Below are 22,665 nucleotides of genomic sequence, written 5' to 3' on the forward strand. Positions count from 1 at the left end.
GGCCTCCATTGCAGAAATGATACTGTACTGGACAAATCCATTAGAATGAGCTATTTTGCTCTGAGAATTATGCAAATGTACAGGCCAATTCATTTTTAATGGATTATTTATATCATTGTGTTGTTTACGTCCACAAATATTTTGTTAGTGAATTTTGTATGAATGCCTGTTTTTATTCCCCAGTGGGCAAACTTTTCATACTTTAGGAAGGGCTAGATGTTATTAGATAAATATTTGATGAAGATGTTTTGTGGGGTGTGCGCGTATGCGTGTGAGGGCATTGAACATTGAACATGAGTGTGTGTGGTCGCCGGGCATGTATGTTATGCCTGCATGTGCGTGTACGTGTGTGTGTGTGTGTGTGTGTGTGTGTGTGTGTGTGTGTGTGTGTGTGTGTGTGTGTGTGTGTGTGTGTGCGTGTGTGTGTGTGTGTGTGTGTGTGTCACAGCGCTCTAAAGAAGGCGAGTCAGCCGTGGGTACAGAGGCAGTGGGACAGAGAGCTCACCTGACCCTGCCAGACAGAGGGAGGGGAGAGGGGACAGGGACAGTCTGGACTCACAGGGAGAGAGACACCGGTGAGCAGAACGTCAGTCCAGTTAGTCCCCCTTACTTACCAGGGGACAGACTGAAAACAGACAGAGTTAAAAGTGTTTGGATCAGCCGGGCTTAGCTAAAACAGGGAGCTGATATAATGGACTGTTACAGCGGTTGAGACAGCCCAATTCATCATCTTCTTGGAGGTTGCAAACGTCTAATTCCTAGACGGTGAGAGAGATCACCTTCAAGAACACAGTGCCGCGATGTGAAAGTGTTTGCAGCAGACATAATTAATTAGAAAATCTGTAGAACTTCACAACATTACGAGCCTTTTGTGAGGTGGTGGAAAAAAGGAGAGAGGATTTTCACGTCTTTGAATTTGATTGATATGCATTGTCTGAAAAGATAGGGCATTTGCACATGACTTGCATTTTTAAGACTTCATATATTTTCTCGGCTGATCCTATCCATTAAGAACACCTGGGGAAGCATTTTCAACTTCTTCAGATTAGTACAGATTATGATAAATTGGCAGTAGTTTGACATCCACTCGAAATCCACCTAGAATCGCTCGGTAATAGTTTAGTAAAAATATATGGACCTTTCAAAATGTCTTCTCTGTAGTAATCAACAAAACACTTAAACAAGTTTGACATTTAAAATGCTGTCTAGTTTGCTTTTCCTGACTCTCAAATGCTTATTTTCCATTTGTTCATGATAATTTATGTTAGTCTGTGAAAGACCCCCCCCCCCCCCCCCCCCACACACACACACACACACACACACACACACACAGTAGCAGAATATGGGGTGCACAGACCTTCCAGGCTACCTTCCAGGCGAGGAGAGGGGCAGTAGAGGGGTTAGTGGCAGGGCAGATGGGTGTATAGGAGACGGGGTCAGGGTATGGGGGCACCGCGTCTTGGAGTGACAGGGTTAGGGACTCGGGGTGTGGGGTGCAGGAGGTCAGGTGCCGGACTGTGGGGAGAGAGGCTGGGGGTCACTCTTGATTGGCTGCGGTTGAAGCGGCCCGCCGGATGATTGGCGTGGAGAGTTGACGCTGTGACGGCTGGCACACAGCCCCCTCATCCTCGGACGAAGGTGGAGGGCCGGGAGGGTCAATCTTCCCCAGATCCAAGCTGAGGCTCGCCCGCTTTGTTGTGACAGTCGTCCATTTTGGGCTGCCTTTCTCCGCCTTCATAATGCTTCATATGTGTATGAAACTGCTTTGTTTCTATTCACACACATGCTGGGTGTATGTGCTCTTGTATTGTGAGGTCAACACAGGTCTCTGATACTTGAACCCTAACCTTTTCCCTCTCTCTCTCTCTCTCTCTCTCTCTCTCTCTCTCTCTCTCTCTGTCTATCTCGTTCTCTCCCTCTCTCCCTTCAGCTCTTTGTTGTGGTGGTGTGGAACTTTGAACTCTACATGATCCCTCTGGCGCTGCTGCTGCCTCTGGCATGGAACTACATCCTCATCGCATCGGGGAAGGATACCAGGCAAGATGTGGTGAGTTGCTCTGCCGTACCCCTCCGCCTCTCTGTTCCTCTTACGGTCATATTCTCCTTCCACTCCGTATCATGTCTGCTCGCCCCTCGCATTCACTTGATCAATACTTAAGCCCTTTTTTCTTTTTTTTTCTTCTTTCTTTTTTCTTTGATTCTCTTAGACGGGAATCAAAATTTCCAATCATAAATTAAAAGCTCATTCTCTAAACGGAGTATGTAAATAAAAATCTAAAGTGCATACATACGTTTTGCTCTTCTAATGAACAAAGATCAGCACATCCTGTTTGACACATTCCTTTAAAATGAAATTGAATACCAGGATTGTTAAAATCTTCAAGTTTATGCAACCAAGACTTTTTCTTTTAATGAAAAAGGGCCCAGAATCCTTCTGCACATTGAAGAATTACATTCCGGCTGCATTCTCAGGCTTCTCTCTCTGCATACTTTATGGCTAAGAAAGAAAAAGGAAATAATAGCTTGTCACCTTGAGCAACGTTGCACCACTTACCTGGAAATATATTTAATTCATTTATTTTTATCTCTCCAATTAAACGATGTCAAAGCAATGTCATGGAGAGGGGGACATGTTTTAATCATATAGAAGTGCATTTAAAAAGCAGAGAGAGAGAGAGACAGAGACCGGGTTGGAGCTGTGGTGTGAGCGTGAACAATGAAGTGATTAATTTTAATCACAAGTGCCGTTTCCAGACTTGGTAGCCAATGCCCAGTTAAGAGACTGCATATTCTCCTCTATCAATATAATAACTGAATTTTGCATTAGAATGCTAAAGCGATTTGGAACAGGTAGCTATTACTATAATGAAAACAAGCAAAACAGATTTTGATGTCATTGCTTTTTAATAACTAATTATGTATAGGAATATGATTGGAATGTAGCTGTAGGTTAACCTTGTATTACTGCATGCAGCATTTTGAGTATCAATTTCCTATGACTCCAGCTGTATGAGTAGATGGTCGTCAGTACTCTATGAGTTTTCTGTGTAGTGTTAGTTTAGACAGGCCAGATTTCTCTTCTTCAGCCGTGTGTGGCAGACACAGTAAGAAGTAGGACTAAACTAGATGTGTGTTTTTTTAACGGTCTCTTCATATTTTTTGCAACAAATATAATCAATACACAGATAGCGATTAATATACAATAAGCAAACAGTTATAAAGTATGAAAACTTCCATCACTGCTGTGCCTGGAGTCGGCAGTTCACCTTTGTGTCTGCTGCATGGTCTGTTTTTGCCTGCCCCTGTAGATGGCGATGTTGTTTGACGAAAAAGCCCTTTCCCACAAAAGGATTTCATTATCAGTCTGCCTCCAGTCTATCCACCCACAATACTTCTCTTCTCTCATGCTCTTTTTAATTGAATCGAAGCAATAAAAATTACATATTCATGTAATGTGCCACACATTTTACGTCCAGATACCTATGCGTACCTGTCCATGCAAATTTTTTTTTTTTAAAAGGTAAAATGCAATAAAGATGCAAAACCTCCTCTGCTGTCCACTATCTGAAGTATGCTGGGAATTGGTTCGGACATTAAAGCACGTTAATACAGCACTCTGTACTGAGTACTGCGTATGTGATTAAAGAACGGCCCTCTTGTTGAGGACCCGTAGTGTCGATCATACCAGAACACGGCCGGTCATACCAGAACCCTCTTACGGTTCTGCGTGGCTCAGTCGGTACTCAGTGTCAGGTTAACGTCCCCCCCACCACCCCTCACCCCCGCTCCAGACCAGGTACCAGCTGGCTCTGAGGTGCGTTGTGGGTCAGGTCAGGCGGAGTGAGACCATCCAGGCCAGCGCAGACACCTGCTGGGTCTGGACCAGAGATGAGTGACCTGGGACCGTGATGAGTGCGCTCGTCAGGACTGGGAAGCGCCGGGCTGGGGGGGGGGCGGGCTCACTGAAAGCATGTTATTATGCTGTTACTCCTCCCCCTTCTTCTTCTCTCGGTCTATTGTTCTGCATTTTGACGACTGTAACCACAACAGATGACCTGATTGTGCGGCCAGTGTGTGTGTGTGTGTGTGTGTGTGTGTATTGGGGAGGGTAAACAAACAGAGAGGTCTGCTTCTTGTTAGTCCGCGCCGCTGTTCCAGCCCCCAACATCAACTCTCAACTCTGATGAGCCACAACAGTCACCCACAGACTCTGCAACGTGGGAAGCTGCTTTATTGTCAATTCTGGGGAAGGAATGTGTGTGTGTGTGTGGGGGGGGGGGGGGGGGGGGCGCTGTGCGCGTCCTTCGTCCACCGTTTAAGATCAGTGCCTCGCGCCGTGAACGCGGCCTGCTCGGCCCTCCCCTCTGAGATCCCCGCGTGGGGGGGGGGGGGGGGGGAGGGGAGCGGCGGACACAAAGAACGTCCTCTGTGGAAAATCACCGACTTCTCGTCTAGACGCGGGATGACGACGCCTCGGGTTAGGTGAAACTGGATGTGATGAGCCTGCCTCCCCGTCCCCTCTCTATCTCTCTCCCTCTCTCTCTCTCTCTCTCTCTCTCTCTCTCTGTCAGAATTCCGAGAAGAGAAGTGCTCCGCAGGTCAGTTTTGGTAGACATCAGACGAGGATGTAATTCAGTAAGGTCTAATATCATTCACCCTGCATTCTGGAGTAACTAAGCTGCCATCTTCATACCGGCAGACATACAATATACAAACACACACATACAGACACACACACACATACAGACACACACACACATACAGACACACACATACATACAGACAAACACACACACACGCGGTAATAGGAGCATTCCACGTACTCGCAGACTGTGATGTTCTGTGGACACAGTGGACCAGTCTGCACCGCAACACTGAACGGTAAAGGGGGAGAGAGAGAGAGAGAAAGAGAGAGAGAGAGATTCAGTAGGAGGATGACATGGGGATGGGTGTGATAAGATGCTTTCAAGAGATGTGAATGTTCATTTGAATGTTCAGCCTCCAATGACATCTACTTTGGGAAATTGGTCTTTTTCCGGCAAAAACTCACACACAAACAAGCGCACGCACACACACACACCCGCACGCACGCACACACACACACACACACACACTCACTCTGTACCCCAGAGCCCTATCCGTGTTTATTTCTCGACAGCGTTTCCCATTCTGTGGCTGGCTCCGGGGGAAGTGGTTAGCATCGGTGTCTCAGCGTTGAAGACATCCTCTGTCCGGCACCTCCTCCTCCTCCTCCTCCTCTCCTCCTCCTTTTCTCCTCCTCCTCCACCTCTTCATCAATCTGAACTCACCCCCCCCCCCTCCCCCTACTCCCCGACGCTCTGGAAAGATGGAGAAGAGAGAAGAAAAACCCTGCCGCTAATTACATTAAACAACATGTAAAACGAAAGCATTGTGCGACCTGCCAAGGGTCAACATCCGGAAAGCCGCGGTTTCCAAGAAAGAGTCTGGGGATGACTGGGGATGAGAGTGATGACTGGGGATGAGGGTGATGCGGTGGGAATCTCTGCCTGAATCTCCCCCAGAGAGAACCCCCCCCCCATCCCTAACGGAATAAAAGACCTTCATCCGGCGGGGTCCCCCGCTCTTATTTTACCCCGCGACCACAGGCCCCCGTCCGGAGAGCGCGCGTAAACACACCCCCTCCCGGACGCCGCTTCATATATGCCGAGGTCAGGGTCTCGGCTCAGGGTCGCCGGAGACGTTTGGAGTTGGAGGTGGTTGGAGATGTGTCCTACAGGTGACGCAGAGGTCCCTCCACCCTTCCCCACAGCAGTGTTTTATCTGGCCTCCCCCCATTTAGACCGCCCCGCCCCGCCCAGCCCGCCCCTCCCTCCTATCAAACCATTTTTGTTCTGAAACCCGGAGGCGTTCGGCAGGTCCCGTCCCAGGCGCTTTACCGGGCCGGGTTTGCCGGGTGGCTGTGCTCAGTCGAGCGGCGAACAGCTCAGCCGGAATGGAGAAACCACGGAGAAGCCCTGGGGGCGTTAGATGGGTGGTTGGGGGGGGCTGACGGAGGGGTGCGGGGGAGGGGGGGGGTGGCGCGTTCCCGGGAAGCCGTCTACTCCGACAGAGCCACTGGCCCGGAAAATGCTTTACCAGATGTTGTGAAGGTGTTAATTATAGCCCACACTGTCATGGCCGCTGATACACTCTGATGTCTCTTTCTCCCCCTCCGCTCCAGTCTCTGGCCGCCGGGCAATTAGGCCTCGTCACACTGGAAGCCCCGGGCTTCTCCCCCCCACCCCCGCCTCTCACCTCCCTCCTCTCTCCGTTCCTCTCCTCTGCTGGAGAGGAGGAGGAGGAAGAAGAGGAGGAAGAAAAGCAGCCCTGCCTGTTATGCCTCCAATTCACCCGTGAAGCACCCCCCCCCCCCCCCCGCGCCTTTCCCGCCTCCGAACCCAGGAAGAACAACTGGAAAACGAGAAAGGGAGAGAGAGAGAGAGAGGGAGGCAGGCATGCGCCCCTCATTGCGGCGTCAGACATGGCATTCGGTGACAGGTGACAAAATCAAAAGGTCATGTCACTTTTAACTGGGAGCTGCTGTGCCCCGCTGATTTCCCCGGTGCCAGCCGAGCTCTCCTCCACTGGTGGGCGGGCGGGCGGGGGAGATGGCGGTTGGCGACGGTTCCTAGTGGCGGTGGCGGCGGCACGGGAGCTGTGAGAAACGCCGCCTCCCCCGCTCTCTTCATCCTCGGCAACCTTTGTGAGCGTCTCTCTCTGCCAGCCGTGTCCCAGCATGCTCTCTGCTCTCTGCCACAGCCGCTTGTTGTTGTGTTGTCGTTGTTTGGTCTCTGAGGCTGTTTCGCTTCCGTTGGTTTGTTTGTTAGTGTTTGAGAGTAAGCGAGTGTTTACGCATGTTTTTTCGTGTCAGTTTTCTGTGTGTGTGTGTGTGTGTGTGTGTGTGTGTGTGTGTACAGTATATATGTGTGTGTGTCTGTGTGCTGGCATTTTGACACAGCCCAGAGCATTTAGAGCATTCTTATCCAGGTGTCCCAGTTAGTCTCCGTCTCAACATAAACCAGGACGTTCACCGCTCTCCCTCGTCCTCCCGGCTGACGGCTGGACTGACGCACGGCCGCGCCCCAACCCTCCCTCTCCTGCGCCCCCACCATCCTGATTGGCACCGCCGGACCCCGTTCCACGCTCTCATCATGGATACAAGGGCGACCTCTCCTCTCACCCCCCTCCAGCAGTGCCCCCCCCCCCGGCCTCGCCCCTCTCTGCCCCCTGCTGGGTGAGCCCTAGGCTGGGTCAGCGCAGACTTGAAGTGCCCCCCCACCCCCCCAGAAGCCCGGGGCTCTGACAGCTTGTGAAGGGCCCGTCTGGGTCAGCCGGGCTCAGCGCAGGGCCCTTATCAGCCTTCCAGCCCCCCCGCCTTCTCCACCCTACTCAACTCTATCTACGGTCTGCGCACACACACACACACACACACACACACACACACACAGTGCATACAAAACAGACTGGAGAGCGGGGAGTTGCTTCTGGCCCGCCGTGGCAGCTGGAGAGGTTAAAACCCCCTCACGTATCAAAGAGGAAGACCAGGGAGGAAGGACAGAGAGGAGAGAGTATATCTCTGTATCATGTTGGGCGGGATGTCTGCCTTGGCGTCAGTTCCCCCAGCGGCTGTCATTGGGAAGGTTAGAAGCAAGAGAGAGCACAGATACAGTGGGAGTTTTCAGATGGGTAGTGGAGTGAGGAGAGGGGTGAGAGAGATAGAGAGAGAGAGAGATAGAGAGAAAGAGAGAGAGTTGTGTTTATTGACTTGTCCAAGTTCTGTCTGATAGTCTAGTACACATACACACACACACACACTCACACGCCACGGTTTTCATCTTTATTTACTCTCCCAGGCCTCTTGGCAGTTCGGGTTCAACCCTGCTACGTGTCTCTTTGTCCGTACCCCACAGCGGTGTGAGTCGATACCGCCTTCTACTGTACGCCGGGCCTTCTGTCCTCAAATCCCCGCGTGCGTCGGCAGCCCCGGTCCTTCAGGGCTCGGACAGGTGTCAGGATGTCACCCCGACTGGGTCTTAACGACCAGACCGGGTTAGCGGAGACCTGACCCGTGGTCCCGTCTAGAACCAGCCAGAGGGCTGTAAAGCTACGGGAGTCTCACCCTCCGGCACCCGGCGCAGCTCTCAATGTCACATAGAGCAGCACCACGCCGTTCTGTTATGTTCACACCCCGTCTATTTTCACAGGGTTTGTTTATGTGTTTTCCGAATCCTTATAACCAAACCTCTATAATCTGGAAGAGCGACCCTATATCATTCTGGGCGATTTGAACGGCGGTGTTGAATATGCTAATCTCCGCTTTTTCGTCGAAAAGGCTTGAGTGGGATATCTCCTGTCCACGGCGCCGCCTTTTGAAGCCGCCGTTTGGGTAATGACGGTAATTCAGGGGCCCGACAATAAGGGTTGGATAAACAGAGCAACGATCCGATCCTCCCAAACAGCCTTGGTGACGGCGAGAGGCGGAATTCATCAGCCGGGCCGCTGAGGTGATTAGTGTCTCCCCGAGACGGAGAGACGCTAAGCCGCGGCGATCTTCGGGCCCCAGGAAGCGTCTCCGCTTTTTGGCGTGTTCATTTTACACACTGGAGCAGCGCTGGACGGACCCGGGCTGTTCCCTGCTCCACGGGGAGGGACAGGGAGAGAGAGGGAGAGAGAGAGATGACTCATTCTCTCTGTGTGTCTAGGTCATCCCTCTCAGGGTCCGTTCTCCTCTTTGTCCAGAGGGTGTAATGGAGCAGGTGTCATTGCTTTGCTACAGCAGCGCTTGTGTACGGAGGACACCTCTTTGTGTCATTTCAGGGAGAAGTGCACTGAAGTTCTGTTGTTTGTTTGTTCGTTGTTCTTGTTGTTTGTTGTTCCCGTGCCTAAGCATGAGCCCGGCACCTTTTCGGAAACCCCAGGGCTCCTTTTGACCTGATCGATTGTTGCAGATTGTCTCACAGCGTTTGATCTCAATAGGACTTGAACCCACAACTTGGCAGTGGAAGCATCCTTACCAGCTGAGCCCTCACAAGATTAGAGGCAACCAATCCGCCAGTAGTGGCCAGCAGTGACATACACAGGCACATGGTAAATCCCACAGACATGGGGAACTACACACACACACACACACACACACACACACACACACACACACACACACACACACACACACACACACACACACATACAGTCTAACCCCAGCACTGAGCTGAACTATTAATCTTCCTACTCAACTCCACTGAGCTGAACCCTCTTTGTTTCGGCGGCAAGCTGTATTTACATAAGAAGCTTATGTCAGACGCACACTTTTTTGGGGGATTCCAATAGGAAACAAAGGGACAAAAACTATTGTCTGTTAAGGAATGATGGTTGGGTTGCTCTAAACTAGTTTCTGGTGGTGAGGAGGAGGAGGAGGCTCCGAGATCGTGTGAGGAGATGAAGGCAGCCCTCGACAGCTGCAGACTTTATGGCATGGTTGTTTGTTCAATGTAAATACGGAGCGTATGACCTTGCAGCGTTGATGTGTGATTGACAGAGGGCGCCGCTAGAGGAGCAGTTAGGATCTGTGGTGTTTGGCTCCGACAGTATCCAGCGCAGACACACACTAGATGGAGACTGGTGCGACACCACTGCCTTGACTGCTGTCAGACTGCTGTGTCGCCGCATGAAATGATGTGGCCATTGTTGTTATTGTCGTTGTTCACCGTTAGTGGAGAGATTGAAGGATCCGATCATCTAAGCACCTCATGACTGGCTTCTCCTCTGAACGAGGGGAGGAACTCTAACCTCACACGAGATACGTTGAAGTGTGGGCGCTCGTGGGAGCAGCTATAGTCAGTCGAGATAAAAGCCCCACCCCCAACCCACCACACAAAGACATCCCACGCTCCCTCCTAACCTTGGCTGTGCACCTTGCAATACGGAGAACACACTCTACTTGGTAGAATCCAATCAAAGCCCTCTTAAGTGAATGGTGAGAGTTTGACTTAAGTGTTTAATTGGTGAGTATTGATTGTACGGTGTGCTCTGCCGTGTTGAAGATGGTGTACTGACTGACTGGCTGGCTGTGGACTCAGAGCTAGTGTTGACATGAAAGGGGAGGTTGTGTCTTTATCGGTAGGGTCAACTCAGCAACTTCTTCTTGCTCTTCACGGAGAGGCAAGGGCAGCGCTTCCTTCAAAGCATCCTTTCTTCAGCACCTACAGTACACTTTCATTTTGTAAAGAGATGTCTGCTTTCATCCTCATCCCCCTTCTCCCTCTCTCTTCCGTGAATGAATAGAATGAAATACTTTTCAGCCATCTAAGGTTACGCGCGCTTGTGTGTTGTGTGTGTGTGTGTGTGTGTGTGTGTGTGTGTGTGTGTGTGTGTGTGTGTGTGTGTGTGTGTGTGTGTATGTGTGTTTTCCTCTTTGTATAAGGGCTAAAGTTGGATTGGGTGCTGGTCGCCATCGGTTGGCTGCTGAAATAACTGTTGTTGTTCCATCTGTTTTGGACCACTGAAGCACATAGTTGGTGTTCTCTGTCACTGGGCACTCCTGGCTGGAGGCCACTCTCTCTCTCTCTCTCTCTCTCTCTCTCTCTCTCTCTCTCTCTCTCTCTCTCTCTCTCCACTCTCTTTCTTTCTCTGTCTCTCCATCCTCATAGGGAAGAGGAAGAGGTAGAATGTGTGAGAGGGGAGGGTAAAGGTCAAGGAAAGGGCCAGGTCCAAGTGGATGGGATCAGAAAAAGCCAGCGTTAATGTCGCTGGCCGAGTTTGAACCCCGGCACAACCATTAGGCCACTTCACCTTTCAACGTTACAATCTTTAGGCTTAAGCTCCGGGTGATCGTCAAGGTAGTTCAGTACATCTTTACGAGCATTGGCAGTGTGATAAGCATTACTGTATGTCAGTGTTAATTTTGACAGCAAATTATGATTTTGTTTTAGTCATATTATGACTAAAATGCCATTTAGTTTTAGTCATATTTTAGTCATCTGACTTGTTTTAGTTTTAGTCTAGTTTTAGTTGACTAAATATCATTACGATTTTAGTCGACAAAATCTACCATAGATTTAGACAACTCAAATTTAACAGGCTTAGTTCAATCAATCAATCAAGTTGGATTTATATAGCGCCCTTCATGAAACCCAGAGCGCTTTACAGAGTCCAGTATTCATTCAGACAGTCATACCGGTGGTGGTAAGCTACATCTGTAGCCACAGCTGCCCTGGGGCAGACTGACAGAAGCGTGGCTGCTTCTGTCAGACAGTTTCATAATGAAGCATTCCTCTCCCCCAGTCTGATGCTAACTGTGTTTGTGCCTGATATAGCAAGCTATAACATTATCATGTCAGCACTAGTTGGCTAGTCAGGCTAGCTAACATCAGGCACAGGCTAGCTAACGTCACACCGGAGGAGAGGGGCTATGACGGCGCCAGGTAGCTGACTGTTCGTGTCTTATCCATCTAGCTACAGTATAACATTAGACAGCAGCAGTAGTTGCTTAGCTAGCTTACCCAGACTAGCTAACGCTAGATACCCCCGCCAGCCGCCACAAGCATAGCCCCACTTGTTGCTAGCTAACCTGTGCCTAACATTAGCTAGCCACTAACGTTAGCGTTGCAATGATCAGACACTTCAGTTCTCCCCCGCCACAAACCTACGTGAAACACTGGTTTCTTTTAGCTTGTATTGTATTTGAAGTATTTCAGAAACACACCAGCTTGGTTTTAGCTAATACAGTAACGTTAGCCGGGGGTGGGGGGGTGCTTACCTTCTCGTGAATTTCGGGATGACTGTTCTCCAAATGTCGCTTTAAGTTTGTTGTATTTTTGCCAGTCATTTTCACCCCACACGGTTTACAAATGGTTTTGTTTTCCTTTGCATCAAATATGAAGTTTATCCAGATGTCTGCTCTCCTCTTTCTCCCGGTGTGTGCGAACGTTGACAAAAACATTTCTGAACTGTGGTCATTTACTGAACAGTTCAGGCGCAGCAGTCGTATGCTGTTAGTTGACTTCCCGCCGGCCGGTGTAGCAACGGTACTATTCAAATGTAGGCTAAATACACACAGGCTACCTGTAGGTTGCATCCAACTCGTTCTATTAATACATCCATGATCCAACTGCACACATCCCGAACCTCGACATTCTGATTTGAACTTTTCCCATACGTCCCTCCATAACCATTTTAGTCTTGACGAAAATGTGAATAGATATAGTCATAGTTTTTGTCATCATACATTAATTTTTATTTAGTTATCGTCTCGTGACGATAACCCCAAAACTGTCGTTGACGAATAGTTTTCGTCATAGTTCTCGTCAACGAAATTAACACTGCTGTATGTAATATAATCACTGAGAGTTGATGCATCTCCATCTCTTTCTTTCTCTCTCTCTCTCTCTCTCTCTCTCTCTCTCTCTCGGCAGCAGGCCATGGAGGACTTGTTGGAAGAGGAGGACGAGGACTATGACAAAGACGACAAGGTAGTTATCCCCGCTGTCAGGGGCCACCCGGCTGTCAGGGGGTGACGGCATTCCACACACAGGAACATACAAAAAGACCCCACCCCCCACCCCACGCCTACAGAACACCTTAAATATCACACACACTGTATATACCGCACCACACGCCGCTTGTGAACGACCGCTCGTAAACACAATCTCTTTCACCGTTCCCCGGCGCTTCCTGAAACTTCTGTTTGTCGCCCCGTCTAAAGCGAGACCCGCAGTGTGTGTTCGGCTTCCTGGCGGAGATTCTGCTTGGCTCGGCTCTCCTGCTGGCGTTCGAACGGGCGCGTCTTCTCCCCCTCTCCCTCCGCACTGCTGCCGCGTACCTTTGGCCCGGGGGGCCGCCCGCGACACGTGTTCACGTATAAAGCGCTTAGTTAGCTGTTTAGGACCATTCACTCTGCTTTTATTCTGCCCTAAAACAGCATCTGTCCTCATAGAGGCGATCAGGTGACAACAGGTGGCCGTTTTACGGCCTGAGCTCGTTTCCACGGTGAGGGAACAGTACCGGATAGTTAATTTCAGGCGAGAGCATGCGTCACGCGGCGCCCGCCGTCGCCCGCCGCCGTCTCTTTGCGAGGTCCGCGGCCAGGTCCTTTGCGATGGCGGCGGTGACGGGGGCGGGGCCTCTGACGGAGCTATTTGATATCTGAAATGATCAGGGTTGAGGACCGGCTCTTTGAACGGCCCCAGAGTGCCGGGTTTGAGATCACAGGTTTAAAGCAGCACCTCTCATGTGCAGTCAGTCCACATGCGCCGCAGTATTTCTACCCCCCCCTCCCCCGCCCCCTCCCACTGCGGCGCGGAGGGAAAGTTCCGTAGCTGCGAAGTTCCAAGGCGCCAGCGTACAGGGCGGCGATTGAAGATACGCAATAAGCAACCTTGAACCTCTTTTTTTTCCCTCCTCCCTCTCTATCTCTCTTGCCCTTTTACTGCATTTTTTCCCTCCCCTCAGAAAAAAACAGGCATTTGAAAAGATGCAGATTATAAGAAATACATTTCAACTTTCATATTGAAATGAGGTGGCTGACTGCAGACTGTCAGACTCGGTCCAGAGCTGATTATTCCACATAAGAGGGCCCTGCTTTCTCTGCGCACACAGGGCTGGAGCTGCGGATAGCAAGGAGACCACAAAGGCTACAATTTACCAACTCGGGCTTCATACATTTTGATCTGTTGCTCCCCTCAACAGTTAGCATTTCATTTGAGCTGTAGGGAACTTGAAAGGGGGTATTTTTCTTCTTTATTCCCCCCAATCTCTCTTCCTCCGACCACCCCCTGCCCCCCCCCACCCCACCCCCCTCTCTCTCTCTCTCTTTCATGCTGACTCTTTCTTCACCCTCCTCATCCCTGGTTAAGTGCACAACAAATGGGAGTTTTGAGGCTGAACAAATTTGCCTTTTCCATTCCCTCTCCCTCGGAGGCGCGGGAGGTGACCTGTCGCTCTCATTACCTCCTCTCCAGGCTCCCATAGTCCCACTGTCAAGGTCAGGGCGGCGGAGCCTCCCCCCCCCCCCCCCCCTGAAAAAAACAACAACAACAAAAGATGAATAAATGTGCCAAGGCCTCATTTTAATTGAACCTGAAGCATATGTTGCAAGTATGTGGAATCCGTCCCAGATGTGCGGCGCTGGCCATGTGTGTTGCTCGTCCCGGAACGCCACAAGGCAGCTATTAGCTGGATAACCTTTGCTCCGGGGGCTAAATGGGGTATTACATGGCAAAAAAGTGGAGCACCTGTTTTTCATTGCCGAGAGGGACCCCTGGCAAGGCTTTCTGCCTTGGTCAACCACACGTGTTTTCACTGAGCAGATTGTTGGCCAATCGCGAAAAGTGTCTTTCTCGTGAGCCAACGCTGATATTAGTCACTTTACTCCCAGCGAGCACCTCCCGGCTAACTGATGAGGACGGCTGAGTAGTTCGAACCAAGCAGGCACCTGAGGGAGGACGAATAACGGAGCTCAGCTCGCCGCTTCGCCTCCCAGGGGTGTGTGTGTGTGTGTGTGTGTGTGTGTGTGTGGGTCCATCTTCCACCATAGTTTATTCATGCCAGAAGGGCGCACGCACACACACACACACGCACACCAGTCCATCTCCAGAAAAAGAAAAAAAACACTCTCCCTCTCAGGCATCATCGTCATCACCATCATCAACACTGACAACAAGATAAACAAGCTGGCACCTGCCCCAGTAGAGCTACAGTACACACACACACACACTTTCAACACACACACATACACTCTCTCACACACACACACACACACACACACACACACACACACACACACACACACACACACACACTCTCTCTCTCTCTCTCTCTCTCACACACACACACACACACACACACACTCACACACAGACACACTCACACACACACACACTCTCTCACACACACACACTCTCTCTCGCACACACATTCTCACACACACTCACACACACACAGTCACACACACTCACTCTCTCACACACATTCTCTCACACACATTCTCTGAAAGACACACACACACTCTCTTACTCGCTCTTACACATACTCTCTCACACACACACACACACACACACACACACACACACACACACACACACACACACTCTCACATACTCTCGCACACACTCTCTCACACAGACAGAGCAGTAGCATGTGACCGCACACTCACAATGTCGCAAACACACTTGACCACATTCTAATGAGGGTGTCACTGCCTGGATAGCCATTGGCAGCCTTTGTTCTGGAGCGGTATTTATGAAGCCTGTATCTGTTGGCCGCACTGGACTCGTCATGTAGAACACGCAGCAGGTCCTAGCTGGAGAACACACAGCAGGTCCTAGCTGGAGAACACACAGCAGGTCCTAGCTGGAGAACGCAACAGGTCCTAGCTGGAGAACACACAGCAGGTCCTAGCTGGAGACTCCTACTAAGCACACACAGGCTGGTGTAAGATGGAACCATGTCATGTACAGTATGTCTCCGGGGTTTTGGCTGTTAGCTGTGGGGGCTGATGTACTCCCACTCTGACCCCCCTCCCTGCCTTGTGTCCTGAGATGGTGTGAGGTAATCACCTCTCGGGTCTGTGTGTGTGTGTGTGTGCTGTTCTCTTTCATAGCATTTGCTTCATGTCTCACTATGGGAACGCCTCCTGCGTGACCTCATCAGAAGCTCAATAACATTGCGCCAGCCTTCATTGGCTGGCACAGATGATGCCCATGTCCGGAGGGGAGGACCCTCCTCCTTTATAAGGCATAGACACGGCGTCAGTCGTCATTCAAAAACCTCTTCTCGCTTCTCGCGGAAGCCTGTCAACAACTGTGCAGGTAGCTAGCTAAAGCTTAACTGTCCACAGACTCAAGTGACCAACTTGGTCAACGGGCGCTTTGCTCCCTGCTGCTTAACTGCATACGTTGTGACTACAGAAAGTAGAAATACTTCTGACGGAGTAATAATACTTCTGACACAGAGCAGCAATACTCCTTCATTAATGTCTTAAAGGCGTTCCTCAGGGATCGACTTTGGGTCCATTTATTTTTTCTATTTTTATTAATGATCTTCCTCTTATTTTTTTCTGACTGTTCTGTTCAATTATATGCTGATGATACTATTATTTATACCTCAAAGGCCTCCTCTTCACAAATCCAAGAATCATTACAACATGATTTTGATATTTTTCAGACTTGGCTACTTGAAAACAAACTACTACTTAACCAAACTAAAACAATACAATGCTCTTCGGTTTGAGACAGAAACCTAGCTCTGATTTAAATTATTTGGTTTTAACATACAATGATGGTAGACAAATATAAATAAATAGAAAGTAGACAAATATAAATATCTGGGTGTGTGGATCGACTCTAGACTTACTTTTAAACCACATATTGATTATGTTATAAAGAAAGTAAATTTTGGTGTAGGGGTTTTGTTTCGTTCTAGGCACTGTTTTACGTTTCATGTCAGAAAAAAACTCATCAATAATTGACTATGCCAACATTGTTTACCAGAATGCATAAAAAACCTTCAGCCCCTTGATGTAGTTTACAACAAATTGTGTAGATTTATATTATTTATATTAGGTTGTTCTTTTTTGACACACCACTGTAAGACACACTCGAGTGGCTTTCTTTAGATAATAGAGGGCAATTTCACTGGTTTCAGTTTATTTTCAAATGCATTCACTTTGATTTCCCTTATTGTTTGAATCAATTTTTTGTTCCTTATTTATCTAATTACCTCAGCTCAGACCAGTCCCTCTATACTGTTCCCTTTGTCGCTAAGGAAGTTGGCAAAAAAGCCTTTAAGTCTTTGGCCCCTTCCGACTGGAATACTCTACCTGTCAATATCCGTTTGTTGTCCTCGCTCCGTATTTTTACAAATACCTTGTTTACTCATTTTAAACCTGTTTGTCAATGTTTTCAATTAGAATGTAATGTGCTGTGTCACTCCCCATTCTTTTCTTTTCTTTTAAGTTTTAGACTGATCCTCTTTCTTTCTTCTGTTTTTCTTTTATGTTGAGACTAAGGTTGTTAATTGTTGTCCTTGTCACGTGTTGTTTCTGTTTTGTCAGTGTTGTACATTGGATTGTCCTGTTTGTGTTGTATTGTGTATTTGGGTGGGAGCCCCTCGCAAACGAGATGTTACATCTCAAGGGGTTTATCCCACATTAATAAAGAATTTCATATATTAATACAGTGAGAGTAGCAAAACTCCTTTATTATACAGATTGTAGCAATACCTTTATGTATTGCTAGTGGGTAGATAGCAATATCCCTCCACACTTTTTCACACAGCAGCTGAACAAGCTAGCTACAGTAGCAAATTGGCAGACCTGTTAGCATCTAGCCTGCAACCCACTAGCTAGTAATGGCTAACGTTGAGACTAGTAAGCTCGGTACAGCTGAGGCAAGCCAGAAACTTTGCCTGTGTGGCAAAAAGATAGCTAGCTGGGATACTCACTCCAAGTGTGTGGTATGTCTGGGACTCTCCCATGCCCAGACTGTCGTTGACTCCTCAGACGAGTGTATCCACTGGGCTGCGTTCCCCCTCTAAACTTCTCCCTGTTCTTCTCTCTGCACGATCAGGGAGCCCCACTGGGGGTGGATGCACTTGCATACGAGTGGCCAAGGACCCTCCTTTATGCGTTCCCACCAGTGGCTCTCAGTCCCCCAACTCTGGCCAGAGTGAGGGAAGGAGGCCTGTTGATGGTTCTAGCGGCCCCATGTTAGGAGGCATAGGAGAAGTCCAGGCACTTTCAGTGCATCAGGAGTGTACCAAGTTCTCCCCGGGGGACTCTAGGGTCAGTTTGCTGCCTAACCCTAACTTTATTCCAAAGGTTGTAGGCTCTTGCTCCATTATAGAACTAGCTGCCTTCTACCCCCCACCTTTTGCTATGGGCGTCACCTGTGCCAGCCAATGAGGGCTGGCACAATGTTATTGAGCTTCTGATGAGGTCACGCAGGAGGCATTCCCATAGTGAGACACTCATTAATTCTACTCAGAGAACCGGGGTAATGCAAATAACCTAAAGTTTTCCTGCTTGTGTTTGTCTGTATGTGTCCTGTTTGTGTGTGTGTTTTCCTGCTTGTGTTTGTCTGTTTGTGTGTGTGTGTGTGTGTGTGTGTGTGTGTGTGTGTGTGTGTGTGTGTGTCTATGTGTGTGTGTGTATGTGTGTGTGTCTATGTGTGTGTCTATGTGTGTGTGTGTGTGTGTGTGGCGTGTGTGTGTCTACGTGTGTGTGGGTGTGTGCCTATGTGTGTGTGTGTGTGTGTGTGTCTGTGTGTGTGTGTGTGTGTGTGTGTGTGTGTGTGTGTGGTGGCTGGTGTGTGCGATAGCTCTGTCTCCCAGAGGGGGTAGAGAGAGGGTCTGGGCAGAGGGAGAGAGATTACTCTCAGCACGCATGGCTGGTCACTGGAGCCCCCCGTCCTCAGCTCGGCTCTGCTCTGCTCGCCTCAGGTCCACCTGTGCCAGATAAGATACACACCGCAATCATGTCCCGCTCAGGGGCTTACCGCTGTCACAGACACACACACACACACACACACACACACACACACACACACACACACACACACACCTCACACATGCTTCTTTACACCTTCTACATCTGTCGGCCCTCCCTGTGTCAGTGTGCTGGAGGGGCTGTGTATCTGCTGTCATCCATCTCCTCATTCCTCTGTCCCATCATCCATAACTTCGTCCCTCTGTCGTTCATAGAGGCTGAAATGGTAGAGGAGAGAGACAGACGGACAGACGTGCTGGCAGACAGACAGACAGACAGACAGACAGATAAGGAGTCAGACAGGAAGATAGACAGGCAGGCAGACAGGCAAGCTGACAAACAAGCAAACAAACAGACAGATAGGGAGAGAGTCAGACAGACAGACAGGCAGGCAGGCAGCAGGCAGACTGACAGACAGGCAAACAAACAGACAGACAGACAGACAGACAGACAGACAGACAGACAGACAGACAGACAGACAGACAGACAGACAGACAGACAGACAGACAGGCAGGCAGGCAGGCAGGCAGGCAGAGAGCTTGGATAGAAGACATGCCGTAGCTGGGTGAATGTTTGAATGGATGTTTATGTTGACCTGCATTGTCAGTTGTGTGACAACACCAACCATTCTGACTCTCATAACAGTACACTGCAGTACGATATCATGCTATGCCTAGACAGTAGACTGAACTGTCTGCGTGGACTCAGGTGTGATGGACATTTTAAGTTCAAGTAAGGATCTCCCTGAAACGGATGAAAGCTCCCCCTACTCTCCCTCTCCACAGACATCTGTCTATCTCTTCATCCTGCTCTTCCGTAGTGCTGAGGCAGCCTCTCTGCCCACCCCCTCCCTGTGGGCAAGACACACACACACGCACACGTTCAACTCCAACAGTACTACAGTAGATTATTTTCCTTCAAATCGAATACACACATGTACACAGAACACTACCACATTGTTCTCTCTTAGCCAAAACAGTTTTCTCTTTTTCCTCGTGATATTCTTTTTTAAAGAATGTTCTTTTCTGCTGAGCAACAAATGTCACCTGGGTAAAAAGGAAAAAGAGAGAAAGTCTAATTGTATCACAGCAGTGCCGTTTAGGAGAACAGTCAGATGCTTATCTCCTTATAAGAAGGAAAATAGTTGCTAATCTCACTCCCGTTGCCTTGTGTGCAGTCAGGGAAGATGGTTTTAATGTGTGTGTGTGTGTGTGTGTGTGTGTGTGTGTGTGTGTGTGTGTGTGTGTACAGGCATCTGGGGCAGGCAGATAGGAGCTGTGTGTTTATCGATGGCCTAGCAGGTGCTTAGGTATTAACCCCAGGGTTTGACTGCTATTAATCGCCATGTCAACCCCTGGGGCACCATAGCAGCAGACTCCCGGTCCCCAGAGATTTGAATAAGGTGCGGCAGATTTCTCCTCCATCTTCGTCTCTCTGTCTCTCTCTCTCTCTCACTCGCTCGCTCTCTCTGTACCCCCCCCCTCCCAACCCCCCACCCCCCAGCGCACCAGGGTCACATTAGAACCTAACCTCTCAGGGCAGTGTAGTGGTGGACCATCTCATCTGTGCGTGTGGATGGGCTGCAGACGTGAAGCAGGCCTTATCTGCCGCTGGCCCATGGAGCAATACTGGCACAGTGATTGTTTTTCACCCTCTAAAACGTGTGACTGCAAAGTTGTTCTGGGGCTACCGAGCTTGGGATGCAACGCGCGCGTCCTCGGGTCGCACCAAGGGCTCAGGGCAATTTGGACTTTGCTGCCTCATTTTAATTTTCTCTCTTGTTTTTCTTCTTCTTCGGGGGTGGCGGGGGGGGGGGGCGGTGCTTCCAGGAAGTGCATGCTAATCAAGTTTAGGCTAAGAGAGTGGGGACAGACAAAGACAGAGGAGGACACAGCACGCAGAGGCTGTTATCTTGCTATTGTACGTAAACCGCACTGCTTACCCCGCCCCCCCACCCACCCACCCCCAAACAGACATCAGGTAGACTGTCCCCCCCCACCTCACAGATCCCTCTCTTCCCTTCTGCAGCCTTTATCTTACTGTAACCCATTCATTTTTTGTACTTTGTTGATATAAAAAAAAAGCTCTCAATCTATCCACATCAAGGTCCCTAGGCCAGGCCCCTCCTCCTCCTCCTCCTCCTCGGACGACAGCCGTCTCCCCGATAGCCATATCCTCCAGGATATATTGGCTTCCTGGCACTTTGAGTGGATCCGGGTGATGGTGGTAAGTGTGGCGTGCTCCTCCGTGGCATCGGCGCCGCTGTGTCCCCCTGTCTGGCTTCCGTGGCTCATCATCGTCTGTGTCCGGCAGCCGCCGGGACGTCTGTCCGCGTCCCCGTCCCCTCCCCCCGTCCTCGTCTCGCTCTCTCACCCCACACTGCACGCACGCACGCACACATATCCTTCGACTCTCCCGCACCCCCCCCTCGTACCCCAGGCAGTCCCAAGCGGGGGCGATGGGGACGTGATGGGGGAGTTGGGGGGGGCGGCATGGAGATGTGCTCCCACGTTTGACACGGGTGTAATGAGTTTTACCGGACAGGTGCGGTTTGTGAGGCAGGTGTGTGTGTGGCATGGGTATGTGTGTGTGCCATAGCATTTTTCTCTGTATTGAGGGACATTAGACCTCTAAATGCCATGATGGATAAAATTATGTGTGTGACCAATCACGAAAGGTGCATGACTATAGTCCAGGCTATGAGGGCTCCATGTTATCCTGTCATGCCAAAGGCCATGTCTGAGCTGCTTTGCGCTTTGCTTACTTGGCATTGTGGAACAGGTGGTAAGAGTGGGTTCTGGATCTGTGTGTGTGTGTGTGTGTGTGTGTGTGTGTGTGTGTGTGTGTGTGTGTGTGCGTGTGTGTGTGCGTGTGTGCGTGTGTGTGTGTGTGTGTGTGTGCGTGTGTGTGTGTGCGTGTGTGTGTGTGTGTGTGTGTTTGTGTGTGTGCATGTGTGTGATCTAGTTAAGAAAACTTCCAGAGTCTGTTTCAGGTGACAAACTCCCTGATTGGTCGGGATCTGGAGCACATGACATGGCGGCGGCGGCAGATATGGAAGAGTCAGTCGGCGCCTTCTCCTTTAACAGCGCTCATAAATGAGGAATGAGCACCGAGGATACGCATCCCCATGCACTTTTTAAAAAGCACAATCCCATCACAGTTGCCTCCGAACTCGGCTTCTGGCGTCGAGAGGGAGGATGGACGTGGATAGATATGTAACTACAACCGTCATGAGGTGTGTGTGTGTGTGTGTGTATGTGTGTTCTGAAAAGCATCTAGTTCAATCTATATCAAATGAAGCTTAAAAAAAACAGTTTGAAAAACAGTTTTTGTTTCCCAAACCTTCTAGTCTGAGTGTTTGCTCTCTCTGGAAGAGACAGAGATGCGAATTGAGGTCAGTTGCTTTTCTAATGAAAAAATAACAAATAGAGGTTAGTAAAATCTTCCATCTCCGGTTCCTGGTTAACGGAGTAGAGTTGTGAACGGTACGGCACGTTCAGAGTCTGGCCGGTTGTTGTGAAGGCCTTGTTTTTGGGAGATTGAGAGAGCAGCGGCTAAACCAGGCCAACAAAGGAGAAGAGTAATGGCGTCCCATCCATCAGCGGCTGCCAGCCAGGGCGCCCGGGGAGGACGAGGGAAGGAGAGCAGGGGGGGGTTAGGGGTGAGGGCAGGCGGGGGGCGGGGGGGGCGAGGCGGGCGTCTGGTGGTGGCAGCGGCGGTGGGGTTGGGGGGGTGATGATGGCGTGCCCACCCGACCTTGAGCCTGACGGAGGGGCTGATGAGCCGAGGTGGGAGACCCCCCCACCCCCCACCCCCCCGCGGGGGACGTGGATAAGGTGATCGGTGGCAGCCCATCCCCGACCCCATTAGAAGAGCAGACACACACACACGCGCGGGTGTGTAACACGCCAGGCATGATGCTTTTTCGGACGGAACCACAGGACGTGGAGGTCAAGCTGAAAATAAGCCACCTCCACCTCCTCCTCCACCTCCTCTGCCTTTCTCCCCGTTATCCCCGTTATACTTCTGCGTATATTTATCCATCGCGCCACAGCGAGCCTCGCCATGGGAACGGGCCGGGTGAACAGCGTAATTAGGATGAAGGAACGTGGTGTCTGCCTACCTCACCTTCACCTGCGCACTTAGCTGCAGTTTGACTTTGTCAG

At 50.0% G+C, this 22,665-nt stretch overlaps 1 protein-coding gene across 3 annotated transcripts in view; it reads left to right on the forward strand.

Annotated features, from left to right (window-relative positions):
* Window positions 1–22,665, forward strand: part of mctp1a (multiple C2 domains, transmembrane 1a) — a gene marked incomplete at both ends in the record, with an annotated part of 149,124 nt that overhangs the window by 114,360 nt on the left and 12,099 nt on the right. For all 3 annotated transcript variants that reach the window (XM_084456773.1, XM_084456774.1, XM_084456775.1), the window contains 2 exons: window positions 1,931–2,047; window positions 12,432–12,488. In XM_084456773.1, coding sequence (XP_084312899.1) covers window positions 1,931–2,047; window positions 12,432–12,488 — 174 coding nt within the window. The remainder of the gene's footprint in view (window positions 1–1,930; window positions 2,048–12,431; window positions 12,489–22,665) is intronic.

Source organism: Borostomias antarcticus, assembly GCF_949987555.1.
Source record: "Borostomias antarcticus genome assembly, chromosome: 23".
In the NCBI taxonomy this organism is placed as follows: domain Eukaryota; kingdom Metazoa; phylum Chordata; class Actinopteri; order Stomiiformes; family Stomiidae; genus Borostomias; species Borostomias antarcticus.